The following is an 18,148-nucleotide window of genomic DNA, read 5'->3' as shown; positions in this document are numbered from 1 at the left end:
CTTCTGGAAGGAAGAGTACTTACCCTCACCCAATGGAAGTTCCTCTTCTTGCTCATTGGGGGAAGGCAGCAGGGGCTTCAGGGGCTCCATGTTAATGATGAGCTGTTTGTTCAAGGAGTAGGAACTGCGGCTCTGAGTCATACTCGTTCTGAAAACAGACAAATCAGAGGGAATTGGTTTTCGTTGCGAATGTCAGCCCCTCCATCTTGGTCAGCTATCCAAGTTGGGAACTGTCTCTAGACTCCACAGTGGATGGGGCCAGTGGTAAAGACAACATAACACTTAGGAGAGACAGCCCTTTTTATTTAAGTTCTGACAGAATGTCCAATGTGTTCTAATGCAACATAGTAAAAGAAACTTTATTTTCCCACATGTCACCAGACTGAGGCATTCTAGGTGACAACACGGACACTGAAAATGACATGAGAGGCAGGTGTCACTGAACTAGATACACAGAAAAGTAAATGAAGGGCATGACTCAAAGTAATTTAACAATCACCAAGAAACCAAAAGTGAAAACATAACCCAGTCAGACAGGCTTGAGCTACCTTGCTGTTGCTAGATGTCCAATATTTAATATCTATGTTTAATACTCCCATTCAGATTCACAGCCCTCTCACCAGCCAGCCCCAAAGCTCTGTTTCTGAAGGCAACATGCACCTGTTATTGGCTGCAAGGGGCAGCAGATGGCAAGGAAAATGTACGAGTATCTCGTCAAGACTATTGGCTAATAGCAGCAAACCCATCCACACCACCTGCTGCAGGGAGACCAGCTCTGTCCTGAAAGATAGGGAGGTGGGGTACCTCCGGCAGGTATTTCAGCACCCTTCTCCTCCTCGTGTTTCCTGTCAAAACCCAAACCAACTCACTCTTTCGAAGATGGCGTCCAGTGTCTCCTCTCAAAACCCAAACCAACCCACTCTTCAAAGATGGTGTCCAGTGTCTCCTAAGCCTTTGATGCCCCCTTGGATGACCCTCGTGACACATTTTCATTTGTTCTCTTTCTCTCCCCTCACACTACTCTCCCTTCTTTCACATCTTGTGGCATTTGGCACTTCTGTCTCTCTGCCATTACTGCTGTACTAATCAGCTCCACCTTGGCAAAGCACCTGAAGGGCGCAGACTGACCTAGCCATTCTGGTGTGCCTTACAGAACCTCCCTAGGTATCTTATTAAGGACTGCTCACATTCGAAATTGAAGTAAATTGAACACAATCCTGGCTTCCCCAGGTTGGTTACAGGACTATCTTACAGCTTTGGCATATCTGTTTGGCATGAGACAGGGAAGGAGAAGAACCCAGAACCCCCCAGAACTGGCACTGGAGGGGGAAAAAATTATGAAGACTTGCTTAACCATGGAGTCCCGTCCTTCATCATTTCACTCTACAACTACTTATTTTCAGCTGATACATAGACATCAGATGATCTGCCTTGTTCCAGTGAGCCTTGGTCCTTGCATGAAGTAATTCACTCTCTAGAACTATGATTTTCAGACTTTTTGACGGACACCCCCATTAAGAAATTTTATGTCATTTCTCTGTACCCACACAGGAAGACACAAGTAAAACAATGTTTCATGCAACCACAGTAACTCTTGTTATGTGTGATTCACTTTCCCCTCTCATTCTACTTCATTTTGTTTGAATTGCTAGTCTATTTTCATGACTCATTAATGTGTTACAGCCACAGCTGGAAAAGCACACGTCCCATGGAGGATAATCATGGCCAAGGGTCCTCTGGCAAGCATGGCGGGGTTGACAAGGAAAGAAATGGAGACAGCGTTTCCTTGCAGACAGAAGGAAGGAAGGTAGGAAGGAAGGGAGGGAAAGAAGGTGGGTTCTCATTTTTTGAGCTTTCATGGGATTTCCTCTGGCCCTACAACCCTCATGACTGAGCTGTTTGTTCTAGCTCTGCAAAGCACATGCCGCCATGTTTGTGTGGACCATGGAGGTTCCTGACCTCAGAAAAGCCCATTTTCCATTGTTGCAGGAATCTCTCTGCCCCACCTCTGGCCACCCTGCCAACTGACTGGCAGCAGTTCCATCCCCCAGAAATTACTGCATTGCATCAAGGAGGGCCTGTAACGAGCCTTTATGGAGGATCTTTTTCTCCACAGCAGTGCCCCATCCCAACACTTTTCACTTGGAGATATAAAGCATCCTACCCCCTGCCCCCCTCCGTGCCAAAACTGCAACGTCTGGCTGCTTGCCCGGTATTGGGACAGGCTGAGCTCACCTATGTGAGCCTGCTGGGCACTGGGAGGTCGGGAGGATGCGAACTCAGCACCCATGCTTACAGGCTTCTACAGCCACACTGTAGTGGAGGCCTTTGGCCAGGGTCAACGGGGTTTAGGGTCTGCTGAGGGTTAGGCCACACAGTCGATTACAACCCCAAATCTCTCCAGTTCTATGACTCAGAGGTGAACACTGCCTCCCACTAAGTACAAGACTCAGATTAAACCCAAAGGTGAACACAATGAGAGAGTTTTCCTGTAGCACAAAGGATCCGGGGCTCCAGACCTTGGTATTGGGTACTGGGACAGCTAAAGGGCAAGATTAGCAAAACCAGAATCAAAATGCCTTTCTCTCACACTTTCTCCACCCACCCCTGTAGACTACAGATTTCCTTTCTCCTTGCAACCTTCTTAAAGCTGCCAGCTGATCCTGGTTTCATTTCGAGCCAGAGCCACCAGCAATTTATACTACCACTACCCATAAAATGTAATGTCAGAATGTGATGGAGCCTTTTTTAGTTTACAGCGTGACTTACATACTTGGCCATGTTTGTTTTTCTCAGTGGTCCTCTGAGACAGGCAAGGAGAATACCATATTCATAGATGAGGACACTGAGGCTCGGTGAAGTTATAGGACTTGCCTAGAGATACTTCAGATAAGCAGACTCAGGTAAGCTGATTCTCAGCCAGGGCTTTTGCTGTGCTCTCCACTGCCTTCCTGCATGATTTATCCTATAGTGTCCCAGAGAGGACTCTGGTCACTACCGCTACTGTCCTGCTTTCCGGCTATATGAAGTTCCACTGTGTCAGGCGGTCTTCTAGAAGATGTGCCAGCATCCCAGTTAGCTCCCACCCTGCCTTCCAAGGTCCTGATGTAACAGCCTCTCTGGCTGGAGTCTCTCCAAGCCATATTTCCCATTCTCAGAATCTCCCCATCAGTGGATTCTGCAAAATGCCTCACCCTCTTTGTATTCAGCACAGAACTTTTTTCCAATGAAACAGTGACTGGGAATTCTATTGAGGTAAAAAGGTTTTCTTCAGAAATTGTAAGGACATTCTAAGATTGGTTTCGAAAAAAATGTGGCATAGGAGCTCCTGGGTGGCTCAGTTGTTAAGCATCTGCCTTCGGCTCAAGACTGATCTCAGGGTCCTGGGATCGAGCCCCGTATCCAGTTGCCTGCTCAGTGGGAAGCCTGTTTCTCCCTCTCCCACTCCCCTAGCTTGTGCTCCCTCTCTCACTGCCTCTCTCTCTGTCAAATAAAATCTTAAAAAAAAAAAAAAAAAAAAAAGCAAAACTGATGGCACAATATAGAGCAACTAACACAAGGCTCATGGAATTCCCGTACCAGTCCTTGAGTGAAGCAAGTGCTGTTGGCCTGTCATCCAAACTCCAACTGAAGATGCTTTAATGAGGACATGTCTGTTAAATTCCAGCTTCCCATTTTTGGATGAGAGACAGGAATAATACATTACCTCACATTCATATGGCACTTTCTAACTTTTTAAAGCACATTATTTTTATGCCCATAACAAAATCTAGAAGTTGGGCAAAGTAATATTTGGAATCTCATTTTATAGATGAGTAAATTGATGATCAGAGAAGTTAAGAGACTTACCCAAGACCACACAGCTTGAAAGCAACACAACCAAGATTAGACCACCCAGACCGTAAGCAACACAACCAAGTTCATGACCCCTAGACTGGTGCTGTTTCAGGTCCAAATGCTGCCTTTGGGTGTCCTCCAATGGTGGCTGTTGTGCCCAGATGGCTCACACAGCCAACCCTGGGCTCACCGAGCAGCAACCTTTTGCCTCCCTGGACTGCTGGCGTGGATGAGCGATTCTCACCAAGTAGCCAGCCCGGGAGGGCTTTGCTAGGGGGATCCTGTCACCAGCAAAGATCAGTGAGCAATCATGAGAGTTAGTTTTTCTCTTTTTGAAAAAAAAAGAAAAATCTCAAGACAGTGTCCTTGATCTGTGCTGTCTCTCTCTAAACGCACAAACCTCAGCAAAAGTAGTAGCCCATGAACTTGCCATTCTTTGAAGAGTACACTCTCAACCGTGAGGAAAGACAACTAACTGAGACCTTACCATCGCCATTCTAAAGGACTGCTCTTCTATTAACAGAGCCAGAGAAAATAGTTCATTGCTATACTCTCACTTTTGACAGCCGCATCAAAGAAGCCAAAAGAATTAAAAACTAATTGATTAAGAGAAAAAATGTCCTACCACGCAACAGGCCACTGGGAAGAAATGAGAAGTTGCAACTGAAAGTGGTACATCTCCTTGGCTCTGATTGCATTATTGCCTCGGGGGAGGGCAAGGTCCCCAGCTGGACAGATCTCAGATCTTGGAAAATGGCCCCCATTCTGCTGCCATCCCACACCCCTAGCACAGGTTCAGTCAACAACTATGTACTGACCTCTATTACGTGATAAGTGCTGTGTTAGGTGTTGAGTGATACTCAGATGACCAAACAGACACAAGCCTTTTCCTCCCACAGCTTGCTCTGCATCATCACTTTAAACAAATTCTTCCTTATATTGTCAGAGATTTGAGAAATACTGCCAAAAAGCTGAGGACCAGATGTTCTATGGATGTAGACACGATAGGCTTTCATATACACATAAAAGGGGTCAGTAGAAGGGAAAGAAAAGACATATGAACCAGTGTCTCAGAGGCCCATAGGTCCTGGTTTGCAATAACATCCCTGGGGGATTTTAGAAGATTCCAGAAAAGGGAAACTATGAATTGACTGATGCCTTCTTTCCCATCTGCTCTGGTGGTTCCGTCTATTCTGGGAAAAGATTCTCACTATGGCCACTCTGCTCCCTTCACCCCCACGGCCTGGCTACTCAAAGTGTGGTCTCTGAAGCAGCCACATGGCCTCCACCGGCGAGCTCATTAGAAAGGTCAGATTCATGAATCAGAATCTGATTTTAACAAGATCCATAGGCAGCCCCTGTCTAAGGTAAAGTTGGAGAAGCCCTGATCTAGGAAAGAATCTTTGATTCCCATAAATTATGCATATCTCAATTGAAAAAAGAAATACTTTTTCAAATTATTTCTGATCTCATTAACCAAAGATGATTACAGGATTCTTAGAAAGTCTTCCGTATTGGGAATATGAGTCTCTGAAAGCATATTGTTAAAAACAGTGTCCTTCTTTGTGTTTGACCTATCAAGAGAACTCTCCAGCATCAAGTATTTCTTCTTCTTTTTTTCTTTAAGATCAAACACTCACACTTCAAGTTAGAAGACTAAAACCCAAGCAGAGCCCTTGGGGTGGTTCTGCCTCCCAGCTTCTAAGAGAATGCCAGAGGTTTTCTGGGTGGCAAATGCTACAAAGAAAAGAACACAGGCTTAGGTCTGCCATAGAACAGAATTTATGTCTTTAGATAGATCTTTTCCCTTTAACTTTTAACTCTGAGACCCAAGTTCCCTAGACTACAGATACATCTAATTAGGTGATCCTTAAGGTCATTTCTGGCCGAGTCTAAGAAAGATAAATGAGACTTTTTTTTAAATCATTTCCTCTTTTTCATTTCTGCCACACTTTGTAACCAGTAGTAGAAGAGGGACTATAGAGACTACCTTAAAATTGAATAAATACAAAGAAAAGACTAGTGTTATCAAGGGATAGGTTAGAAAACCTCCATGGTTTTGGACTAAGGTGCCCCCTGGCTATGGTGCTCCCTAACCCTACTGCCATCTCCCGCTTCTCGAAGCAGGAAAGACTGCTTCGGCAGATGTGCATGACCACTGCCCACTGGGTCACCCGAACCAGGAATGAATTCTTCTCTGGACACGTCTTCATGGGCTCCTGTGCCAACTCTAGTCCTGCTCCCTGGTGGGGGAGAGAAGTGCTATCTGGATGCCTGGCCAGGCTGGCTCAGCCACACTTCCAAGAGACCCAACAACCCAGGCAATCGTGTAAGAGGCACCCGGCTCACTGGGTCATGCCGAAAACAGAGGAGACTGCGCAAATGCAAGCATAGGGGAGACTCCTCCAAGTCCAAAGGGGAAGGAAGGAAGAGGTGCCAACCTGTGTGTGGGAACCTCCTAAAAAAACCTAACTTAGGGAGGTCTTGCCCTCAAAAAGGAGAACGTCATGATGAGAATGTTCAGCCTTAGATATTTAGCAGGTCTGAGGTTTAGGGCGTGCAACAATCTGTGTCTCATGGTGATATAAAGTCCAACATGACCAAGAGAATATTTAACAAACAGCAACAGACTGCCACATTACGAAGACATGTGCTCTTGAACCACTAATGACTAAGTTTCTCATTTCTCTGAGAGACCTTTGGGAGTAAGTAGCCCCAGAAGCAAGGAGCACCCCCTGCCTTCCTCATTGGAAACTATCTAAGAGAAGTTGGGGTCAATGGGTACTGGCCACATCTGATGAACAGAGGCAGAAAGAGAAAGCAGTTCTAAGAGGGCAGGATGACGGGCTCAGCTAGGAGAGGATACCACCGTGCCTCATACACACTTTTCATGTGACACTCCAGGCCCAGTCAAGCCAATGACTTCCCACAGAGCAAGCAACTCAGAATGGAGTCGGGCCACACTCACGCCATGGCCCTGTCACGACTGTCCCTGAGAGATTTCCAGGACAGCGAGGGTGCCATGCCTGGAAACAGATGTGCCCATACTGATACGTGTACAGGCACCTGGTGACCTTATGCCCCCTCCTGATATAGAGATATAGATGTATAGAACTTGGCAAAGCAAGCCTGAAATCCTTCTGTCCATCCCTGAAGCTTCCCAGAGCCCCAGAGATCACCCCACCTACCTGTGTACCTCCGGAGGCTCCCTCTGGATCTTGGAGCTGGCCTCCACCACCTCTTTGGCAACTTTACCACTGCAAAAAAGAAACACGACGTCTGTGCACACTCAGGGCAAAGGGGGAGGGATGTGCGCATGTATTTTTTTTTTTTTAACTTCACAATGGCCTTACCTGCTCTAGAAATCCAAACTTCTCTTCCTCCCTCAGAGAAGTTACAGTGGAATTTGAGGGGGGCCCATGATTGTCACACATGTGTGGAATGGGAAGGGAGGACCAAAACCGGCATACAAACCAAAGAGCACTGATTTAGGAAATGGAAGTAAATGGAAGCCCCCACCCCAACCCACCATCAAAATGGAACCATAGGTACCCACCTATATCGAAATCTACTTCCTTTAAAAAATATCTTGCTGCTTGACACGGTCTTGATCTGACTGGATTTCGCATACCTTTAAGAAGAAGCAAAACAGAGGTGGTAGTGACATTGTCGAGTCCAAGTGAGACATGCAATAAAATGTGATGATTGGGTATTTTTGACTATAAGAAATATATGTTATTGGAGGATTGCTTGCATGCACACACACCTAAAAGAGAAGTTTCACCAAAAAATACTTACTTTCACTACGTATATTACCGACTGTTATCCCTTTCCAGCTTTTTTTTTTTTTTTTTTAAGTAGGCTTTATTGCCCAGCATGCAGCTTGAACACAAGACCTTGAAATCGAGACTCACATGCTCTACCAATTGAGCCAGCCAGGTGCCCCTCTGTCTGTTTTTTCTAAATACTGGTGATGGCTCACACGTTTAGTTTCAGAATCCGTTACTGGGTCACAATCTGCAGAAAGGACCAAGCAACACTGACGATCAAAAGGGATTCTTTCCCTATTTCCACTTGAAAGATACGGAGAAGATGGATTGTGTCACGTGGTGTCAAGGTCCCAGTTGCTGGGAGCCGGGTGGGAGGTTGGCTTTCATGCCTGTGCCTGAGACAACACTGCAGCAGAAGACAGCTTCCCAGAGACACAGGTCACTTACCATGTCACCAAGAAGCCACCTACTGTGTACTGCCCTAAAGAGACCACAGGGCTCATGTCACCGGGGAAGTGGTCACTGGCTGGAGCATTCTCCAGTGAGGTCACCATGACCCAGTGCCCTTTAAAGGAACCCAGGCTGGGAGATGACTAAGCACACGAGGAACCAGAAGCCCAGCTGAGCACTGATGCGGCAGCTCTGAGTGCACCCGTAACCACAAACAAGACGATAGCCCTCTGGGAAACAGTGCAAGCATGGGCTGCCCACAGGCCACACACAGGGCACCAAACTGCTGTGACAGCTGAGGTTGCCTCTCGGCAATCACTTTAAGCCTCATGCAACTAAACCCAAGTCAGAAAGAATGGCCTCCAAGGGTTCGAGACCATTTAAAATATCAAGAGTCACAAAATCTTCATAGAAAAACCACACAGAACAATACGCTGTATAGAATTCTGAACGGAGATGTGCACACAGCCAGGACTCTGGTGAGAAGTTTCCACGTGGGCAGTGATCCCCAGCACTGGGCATCTCGCAAGCCTTGGCTCCTTTGTTCAGCAGTTTTTAACCAAATGCCAAGCCTGGTCCACATCCTCCCCTGCCATGTTCAGGGAAGACACAGGCCTCTGCATTCATGGAGTGTAAGATCTAGAAGGGAAACGGATCTCAATCTAAAAACCGGACACATAAGTGAAGAACTATACATTGCAGTGGGGGCCATGAAGGAAAAGATGCAATGAGAGGGCGGGAGGGGGTACTAATCCAGCCTGGGGGCCAGGGGTCTGAGCTGAGATCCAGGGATGGGAAGGCGTTAACTGGGCAGGTGGTGGGCAGTGTTCTGGGCGGCAGGCTCAGTAGGCACAAAGCCCGGAGAGCTTGAGCACTGGAGGAATTAAAAAGATCTGCTGTGCATCTCCCCATGTTGCTATTATTGTAATTACAAGCCCACACACATACATTTTCCCCCCAAATTTAGCAGGGCCTGACCTTAAACTGTCCTAGTAAGGATTTTGGCCTTTGTCCTTGGAACAATAGAAAGCCATAGGCACACTCTTTTGCAAAGATGCCCCTTCTCCCTTTCCACTTTCGCAAACGGCCTGAGCCAACAGAGAAGGAAACTGGGGACAAGTGAGGAGCAAGGAGATGAGACCAGAGCGGACGGAGTACAGACATGGGGGAGGCAGGATTCCATCTCAAGGCAGGGCCTGGAGATGAGGGCGTGGGAGCCCTCGAGGATGGGGTTTCGTGGGGTGGGAGCACATGAGATCCAGACGCAGGAGACCCCTGACACCTGAGACAGGCTGTGCCGCCTGCTGGCCAGAGCTGGGCTAGCAGATCACATGTAGTCAAGAGGATGAAAATCCCCAGCAAGCCACACTAACCCAGGACAGGAGTCCCACGGTGCCCTCCTCCTCCAGCAAGGACACGCCCGCTCCAGGCACACCTGACCCCCCCCCACCCCCATCATGCACACACACACCCCTAGGGAGCTGTAATCCTGACATGTTATCTACAGGAGCCTGAGAAAAGGGTGATCTTCAGCTCTGCCCCCATCTTCTTGGCAGGATTTTTGCTCCGAAGCCTCAGAGGTAGGAGGCAGAGAAACCTTTAAAGAAGTTTCTGTCGTTAGGGGCACCTGGGTGCCTCAGTCTGCCTTTCGGCTCAGGTCATAATCCCAGGGTCCTGGGATCAAGGCTGTGCTGGGCTCCCTGCTAAGGAGGGAACCTGCTTCTCCCTCTCCCTGCCTCTACCCCTGCTTGTGTGTCACGTGCGAGCTCTGTCAAATAAATAAAACCTTTAAAAAAAAAAAAAGAAGAAGAAGAATCTTCAGTCTTTAAGATGTTTATTATTACTGTTCTAGGTTCTAAAGATTCTTGAGGCAAAGCAGTCTGCAAAGTAGATAAAGAGCCTTAATTGCAGCTTTTAATCCATGAAAGTAATGTAACATTGCACCAACTACACCTCAGTAAAGACAGTAATTAATGAAAAAAAAAAGAGCCTTAATTGGAGTTTTCAAATGCAATTTGGTGCCCAGATGATAGAAGATATCAGAAGCCCAAAGAGCTGTGGCAAACCCAGCTGTTCTAGGGAGCCTCTTGTGGTGAGAGGAGGCGGCTGGGCTTTTCACTGGTTTTGCTTCCCTGGGCTGGCTCCGCTGTCTTGGTCAGAGGCCCCAGGATGCGCTGCCTCTGCCCAAACCCTCAGAAGATCCATCTCGCAGAGACACTGAAGAGCCTCCCTGCTCGGGGCGTGAGGGTGCCAAGAGCACTGGCTTCTTTCTGGAGGCTGATTGTCCTTGAGGAACATTTGTGTCATGTCATTTGCTCAGAGACACTCTCCTGAGAGCGTGACCGCCAGCTCCCTGCCCTTCCGAACATGCAGGCACACGGCCGGCCCGTGAGTTTCAGTGCACTTTTCAAGGGATGTTTATCCGGAGAGCTTGAACAACCCCGGGGAAGTGCACGAGGGGGAGGGAGATGTGAGGGGAAAGGAAATTGGGGGGGGGGGGGGATAGGACACGCCTCTAGCTGTTCCCAAAGCTGGCCGCATGCCAGCGGCATCTGGAAGTAGGGTTACAATGCCAGCGCCCAGGCTCCGTCACTAGAGATTCTCCTCCAGCAGGCAATGGTGTTTTTAATCAAACACCCCAACATCATTCCAAGGCAGCCCACTGGGAGCCCCTGAGTCCCCAAATTCTCCTTGGATGACCCAGAAGGTGGTGTTTTACCTGGAAGAGCAGAGGCCCGAGGCCCCTCCCTGCTCTTGGTCGGAGATGTTGATCAAGTCATGCAGCTTTCCCTAGTCTTAATTTTTCCATGACTTCTTTAAGGACGGGGCAGGGCGGGGGAGTAAAATTCTTAATTCATAGTGTTCTGAGGAGGGTTCAATGAGATCAAGTTATCTGAAAGCATCAACTCATTATGTATATTTCCCTCCCTCCCTAAAATCACTCTCAAAACCTCTCCATTGACTTCTCAGTCTTGAGCCACGGAGATTCTGGGGAACAAGTTCAAACTCTCTGACAGCCCATGAGAGACCCTTTCTGCTCTAACCAGCCCTCTCTCCTCCCGGCCTCTTCCCCGCCTGCCCTCGTCCCACTGCCACATCTAACTCCTCATCAAAATCCCAGAATGGGATTCCAAAGGCTTCCAAAGCATCTCAAACATAGTAATTCAGATTAATTCATTTGACTCTCACAGCTCTCTCCTAGGAGGAAGCAATCCACCTTTTTATGTGAGGAAACTGAGGCACAGAGGAGTTACATCATGTAATCATGGTAACACGACAGAACTGGGGGAACTGTGCTGTAAATCCAGGTCTGTCTGCATTTTTAAAATACTGTGTTTAGCCATGAAGGTTCTCAGACTTCAAAGGGCATCAGATTCACCTGGCATGTGTCTTAAAACACAAGTTTCTGCTTCAGTTAAATCTGGCATGGAGCCCAAGAATCTGCATTTCCAGCAAGTTCCCAGGAGATGTTGATGCATCAAAGAACCCTACTTTGAGAATCACTGGATTAGAGCAAATAACCCTAGCCTACATGTGAGCACCACCTGAGAAAGATTGATTTCTACCAATATCTAGCTCCCTCCTCCCAGATTCTGATCTTTTTTAATGACAGTTATTGAGATATAATCCACATACCATAAAGTTTGCCCTTCTAGATTGCAGTGGTCTTGAATATGACTCACCAATTTTTTTTAAAAAATGAGAAAATGTTTTCATCAACCAGGAAGGACCAACCTCCCATTAACAGCCCCAACTCCTCTACTCTCAATCCTAGGCAAGCCCAAATCTACTCTCTGTCTTCTAGATTTCTCTGTTCTGGACATTGCATACAAATAGAATCACACAGTATGTGGCCTTTTATGTTCGGCTTTTTTCCACTTAGCGTAATGTCCACAGCTTGGTATTTTTTGGAAAAGCTCCCGGGTGGTTCTAGCATGCAGTCAGTGCTGAGAACCACTGGTTTGGAACCTTGGTACTCAGAGTGTGGACCACAGGCCTGCAATACAGCCTCACCGGGGAGCTTATTAGGAATATGGACTCCAGGGGGACCTGGGTGGCTCAGTTGGCTAAGTATTAGGCTCTTGATTTCAGCTCAGGTCACGATCCTGGGGTGGTGGCATCAAGACCTGCATTGCACTCAGCAGGGAGTCTGCTTGAGATTTTCTCCCTTGCCCTCTGCTCCTCCCCCTGCTTACATGCTCTCTCTCTCTCTCAAATAAATAAATCTTTTAAAAAAAAAAAAAAAGGAAATATGGACTCCAATGCCCCACCCCAATCTACTGAATCACACTCCACATTCTCGCAGGATCTCTGGGTCATTCATGGGCTCACACAGGTGTGCGAGGCTCTCGGGTAGGGAGTTCTCAGGGTCCTTACCTACCAGACATAAGGGTGTTTCTCTGACAAAACACACCAGACTCTGGGGTGTCTAAGAAATTTCTTAGGGACTGCCTTTGTGCCCTGCAAACAACTCCATACAAAGTCAGAAACAAAAAGTGTCATTTGAGCCTCTGCAGTATCCCCAGGGCCCAGCACAGAATATGGCATAAAGCAGATGTGACAGACTCACTGAATGGAAACTTCCTGAGCCACTGAACCCTTCAGTGAATCCCTGTGCTTCCAGGAAACCCACATTCTGAGGGTGGCAGCACCTAGAAACCTAGAAATGGTGACTGTCTGTGTTGGGAATCTCCTGGAGTTTGGAGCAGAAGCATCAGAGTTTCTGCACTGGGATCCATTCCCAGGCAGCAGATCTCAGATCCAAGGCTTTCAAGCCCGATCATGGCCCTAGGCCAATGGACAACAAACTGCATATTCAAGCCTTAAAAGCACACTAGGGAATTCCTAGGCATTGGCCACTGGGCCTCCCTGTTCCCATCACAGGTGAAGTAGAAAAAGGAACAAACCATCCCCAAACCAGGAAACAGAATCAGAACCTTGCTCTGCCAGCCAAAACAATTACAATGCAGCACCAATGACACGGAGCTGGAAGCACGTACCCAGCCCTGAGTTTAACAGAAACAGAACCCTTCAGAGTCAAAAGGACGGGGTCCGGCAACCAATGGGCACTCAAAACCCTTTCATCATTAGTGGAGGTGGAGGGGTCATGGTCACTGCTGCACATCTAAGCACTCCACAGCAGTTATTACCAGTCATACTTTACAGATGAAAAACAAGGTTGGGGCTCAGTTCAAGTGCTTTGTTCCAGGCCACAATGCTAGAAAGTGACAGAGTCAAGACTCAAAGCCAAGCCTTTCACCTCCAAGGGCCATGCTTGTGAACACTGGCCACAGTGAGGCAAATGAATCACATCAGAGTCCCTGCCCCCCCTGTTCTATACATGAGAAGGCTGAGGCCAGACCTGTCCAAGGCCACACAGCCCAGTCCAAACAGGCGGTACCTTTCCTTCTCTGTAAGGAACAGGGATGGTTATGGAAAAATGAAGGAACAAAAGGATCCAAGAAAACTCAAATCAGTATATATATTAGGGGCTGGAGGTCTTCATGAAAGAGATGGGGTAGCCTGGCCTAGCCAAACCAGAGGTGCTAGGACCCAGTCATCTCTGCACAGAGTGTCCCCACTGATGATGGGGATTTATGATGATGGTTTGATTTATGGTATGTTTAACTTAGAATGGGTTTATCAGGGTGTCACTCCATCATAAGTCAAAGAAGTCAAGGAAGATCTGTTCAGTGCCACTTGTGACCACTAAACCCTCCAGGTCTTGGGAAGCATCCGCAGAAGACTGGGAGGGAGTCCTCTGATACGCCTCGTCGGCCCACCTCATGCCGGGATTTTCATACTGAGCTCTTTACCAGCTGTGTATCCTAAAATGTGCAAAATGAGTTCCCCAGTTGACAGGTTTTTCTCCTTGTTCCCCCTCCTTTCAATTCTTTTTTTTGTCTTTATTTGACTCTAGCAATCAACGAACTCTGTCACACATGATAAAACAATGTGTGTGCAACAGAACGAATTAATGTCCTGAGTTATTCTTTGATGGAGATCCTGTAAGTTCACCTAAAGATCTTCAAAGCTGTGCTAAACTCCTCCCAAGAAGGGCTGACTGAGAAGCCTCCACAAGGTCTATCCGCTGGCTGTTCTCCTCTCCTACTCCCACCCCTCCCACTGTCTGTGGTCATCAGCCATCACCCATACCCTTCACTCCTCTGCTGCCTTTTTCACGATGGCTGAGCCCTTTGTTTGGCTCCAAGAGCTCCTTGTCCCTCGTCTCCTCCCAGTCTACTTCATGCACCCTCCACTCCAGCCTTGCATGGCCACTCATCTTCCCCAATGTCTCCCACTTTCCTGCCTTGGACTCTTACTCAGAATGTCCTTCCTCCATCAGAAAGGGACTTCTACCTCCTGTCTCCCCAGGCAGCAAGACTCATCCCTCCTCTGGGGTGCCCTCCAGCATTTTATTTATATTTCCCTTTTGGTATCTCTGATGAAATACAAATCTCCTGAAGATAGGAACCATGCCTTATCAATTGATCCAGGAAATATTTTTTGAAAACTGGGGTCTTTGGCAAGTAAAAAGATGAATAGAACTTAGTTCCTAGCTTCAGAGAGATCTGATTTGTATAGATATGTACATAAAAATCTACAATAAGATAGGTCACGATCCATCTTGTTTGCTTTGTTTCAAAATTCCATCTACCAGCTCCCTCATTTGTGAGAAAACGTTCATTCCAAACGACTAACTTAATGTCTCTACATGATCCCTTGACAAGAACCAGATGATTTCATTGAAGGAGGAACAGAAGACTTCCAAAAGCTTAGGCTCCAAAAATAGCTTGTCAGTTTCTCAAAAAATTAAGTATAGAGTTACCCAATGACCCAAAACCTCCACTCTTAGGTAGAAACCTAACAGAACTGTCCGTACAAAAACTTTTATACGAATATTCATAGCAGCATTATTTATAATAGCTAAAAAGAGGGTACAATCCAAATGTCCACCGACTGATGAATGGATAAACAAAATGTGGTCTATCCAAATAATGGACTGTTATTCAGTCATGGAAAGAAATGCAGTACTGATGCCGGACGCCCATGATAAACCTTGAAAACATGACCTTAAAGTGAAAGAAGCCAGGCACAAAAGGCCACATAGTTCATAATTCTGTTTATATAAAATGTCCAGAATGGGTGAACCCATAAACACAGAAAGTAAACCAATGGTTGCCAAGGTCTGGGGAGAGAGGGGGGAATGGGGAGTGACTGTTAATGGATACAAGGTTTCTTTTGGAGGGGATAAAAATGTTCTGGAATTGGATAGGGGTGACGGTTGCGTGACTTTGTGAATTATACTAAAAACCACTGAATATATACTTTAAAGGGTGATTTTTATGGTATATGATCTCACTTTTTCAAATAATTAAAAACATTAGCAAAATACATGCATGCTTCAACTAGGGACAGAAAATCAAACCCTCTGCCTCTCCTTCTCTCAGCTCTCATGGACATGGACAGGCCTGGACATAAGTTGAGAGCAATCACATGCCCTTATATACCAGTTTCCAAACACCCCACAGGATGCACTGATGTCATGAGGTGAAGACGGTTGCGGAAAGGTCTTTTGATACATATCTTCACTCACAGGATTTTGGAGGTCATCTCACCCAAGGGCTTTCAAACTGTACTTTTGATAGTATCTTCCCAGGACAGAGAGTTCTCCCAAGGCATAAGACTCTCAATGCTAAGCCTGGGGTAGGCCAGGCAAATACAGACAACTGGTCACCCAGCTCCTGAGAAGCAGAGAGCAACAGGCGAAGGGTCTCCAGTCCTAATCCCAACTCTGGTCCTCACTAACAACCACAGCTCCTCTATGTTATTTTTTTTACCTACTAGGCTTTGCCTACACTTGTTTGAGGAAAATAGTTCTGTGACTAAAAAGGATTCGAGGAGGAGTAGGAGACTTAAATTTATCATTGGGTCCCAGGAGTTCAGCTAGATAGTTATCAAACCATTCTTAACACTTACAAGCTCAACAGGAGATCAAAGAGAAGAAGAGCAGCAATTCTAGTAACAGAAAAGTGACCACTTTCTGGAAGGTAGGACATGCAGAGAAGTGAATCCGAGGCGTTACATGGGAAGAGAGACCGCAGGAGGAAGGGCCAGGTCCTGGCAAGCAGGAGAGCAGCAGAGCACAAAATCACTACTTTTATAAGACTGCTCCACTGAGGCAAGTCACTCCAGAGGCTAAGCAGAAGGCAGAGCCTTTGCGGGGACACTGTGGTCTCAGGACCCACCTTGTCACAGAAAGACCGGGGGTGCCTCAGTGTAGCAGATCTCCCAAGTATCAGAGTGGGGAAGCCGGCTGCAGATACGGAGCCGAGGAGTGGGCTCTCAGCCCGGGGTTACCTTAAACCATGATCCGAGGCTTAGTCGGGCCACTGCTCTTCCAGCAGGGACCTCCACAAAGGGCAGAACCTTCTTCACTCCAGAATAAGTGGCACAGGAGTGCTCTGCAGGAATCTGCTGGGTTTGGGGACTTCAAATGGGGCCGTGCGCCAGAGACAGAAATGCTCAGTCCCAGGCTGGGTGAGCTCAGAGTGCGGCCAGAGACCAGGGAGATGGGAGGGATTGACTGTTTTTCTATGAGGGCGCATTGAAGAGTGGAGCCCCGAGCTCTTTGCTCCTCTGGGCCAGAGATTGTGAGGCCGCCATCTTCATTCCCGTGCTCCAAAGTGATATGGAAGGCATACAGGGAACAAAAGCTCCTGAGAGCGAACCTGAGCAGATTAGCTCTCTGAACCAGGCCACTGAGCCTGGCCCCTGGCAAAAGCAGTACAATTTCACCTCTGGCAAAGACATTTGAGAATACAATAGGCCACTCTCCCAGAAGATCAATGAGAACACCCACCGAAGACCAATTCAATAATCAGTGAGAACTGCAGAACTTCAGAGCTACAGGAATACGGCACATAGAATTCATGTCTTTTCCCCCATGATTCTTTAGCCTCTCAAAGTTAAATTTTTTAAATTTTATTTTTTTCTTATTCAATGTTTAATTTTTCCTCTTTCCTATTTTAACATTTTAAAACTATTTTCCCAATACGTTTTTCAAAAAATCTTCTTTAATTTTCATTGCTATACTCATATTCTATTCCTTCATCGAATTTGGCTGTATTTTTTGTATACATACAGGTTTTTCTTTGAAATTTTGGGATACAGTTTCTTCTAATAGATCAAAATATACCCTAAATCTAGCACATGGCTTTGTTCTAGTCTCCAGCCTGATCACATTCTTTTTTCTTTTCTTTTTCTTTTTTCAACCAACTTCTTATATTATCAATTCCTTTTTTTAGAATCTTTATTTTCACCTTTACAGTCATATTCCATCCCTTAATTGTGTTTACCCTTATTTTTGTATATATATATATTTTTCTTTCTTTAAAATTTTGAGAGGCAGTTTCTTCTAATAGACCAAAATACCCCCAAAATCAAATGTGTGACTCTGTTCTATTCACCAGTCTAATATATTAGATATTATATTAGATTAGATTATAGGTATAATCTATATATAATAGAGTATATTTATATATAATATAATCTATATAATAGATCTATAAAATAGACTATATTATATTAGAAAAATATTATATATTTTTTTTTCTCCTTTCTTCTCCCCCTGATTTCAGGTCTCTTCTGATTTGGTTAGTGGATATTTTTCTGGGGTCATTGCTACCCTTTTAGTATTTTGTTCTCTCATTCATCTATTCTTAGCTGGATAAAATGACAAGACAGAAAAACTCACCTTAAAAAAAAGAACAAGAGGCAGTACCAAAGTTTAGGGACCTAATCAATACAGACATTAGTAAGATGTCAGAACTAGAGCTCTGGGCTCAAAAACAGCATGGAGGATACTAGAGAATCCCGTTGTGGAGAAATAAAATCCCTTTCTGGAGAAGTGAAACAACTAAAATCTAACCAAGCTGAAATTTAAAAAAAAAAAACTATTAATGAGGTGCAATAAAAAATGGAGAAATGGAGGCTCCTACTCCTAGGATAAATGAGGCAGAAGAAAGAATTAGTGATACAGAAGACCAAATGATGGAGAATAAAGAAGCTGAGCAAAAGAGAGATAAACA

The 18,148-nt window shown here is 46.0% G+C and overlaps 1 protein-coding gene across 3 annotated transcripts in view; it reads right to left on the bottom strand.

Annotated features, from left to right (window-relative positions):
* FRMD3 (FERM domain containing 3) overlaps positions 1 to 18,148 on the bottom strand; it is a 318,301-nt gene that overhangs the window by 72,473 nt on the left and 227,680 nt on the right. For all 3 annotated transcript variants that reach the window (XM_044265819.1, XM_044265820.1, XM_044265821.1), the window contains exons 11-13: positions 7,394 to 7,468; positions 7,026 to 7,094; positions 24 to 148 (exon numbers count right to left, since the gene is read on the bottom strand). In XM_044265819.1, coding sequence (XP_044121754.1) covers positions 24 to 148; positions 7,026 to 7,094; positions 7,394 to 7,468 — 269 coding nt within the window. The remainder of the gene's footprint in view (positions 1 to 23; positions 149 to 7,025; positions 7,095 to 7,393; positions 7,469 to 18,148) is intronic.

The sequence above is a fragment of the Neovison vison genome, chromosome 9, assembly GCF_020171115.1.
Source record: "Neovison vison isolate M4711 chromosome 9, ASM_NN_V1, whole genome shotgun sequence".
Classification (NCBI taxonomy): Eukaryota; Metazoa; Chordata; class Mammalia; order Carnivora; family Mustelidae; genus Neogale; species Neogale vison.
This window is presented reverse-complemented; position numbering and strand designations above follow the sequence as displayed.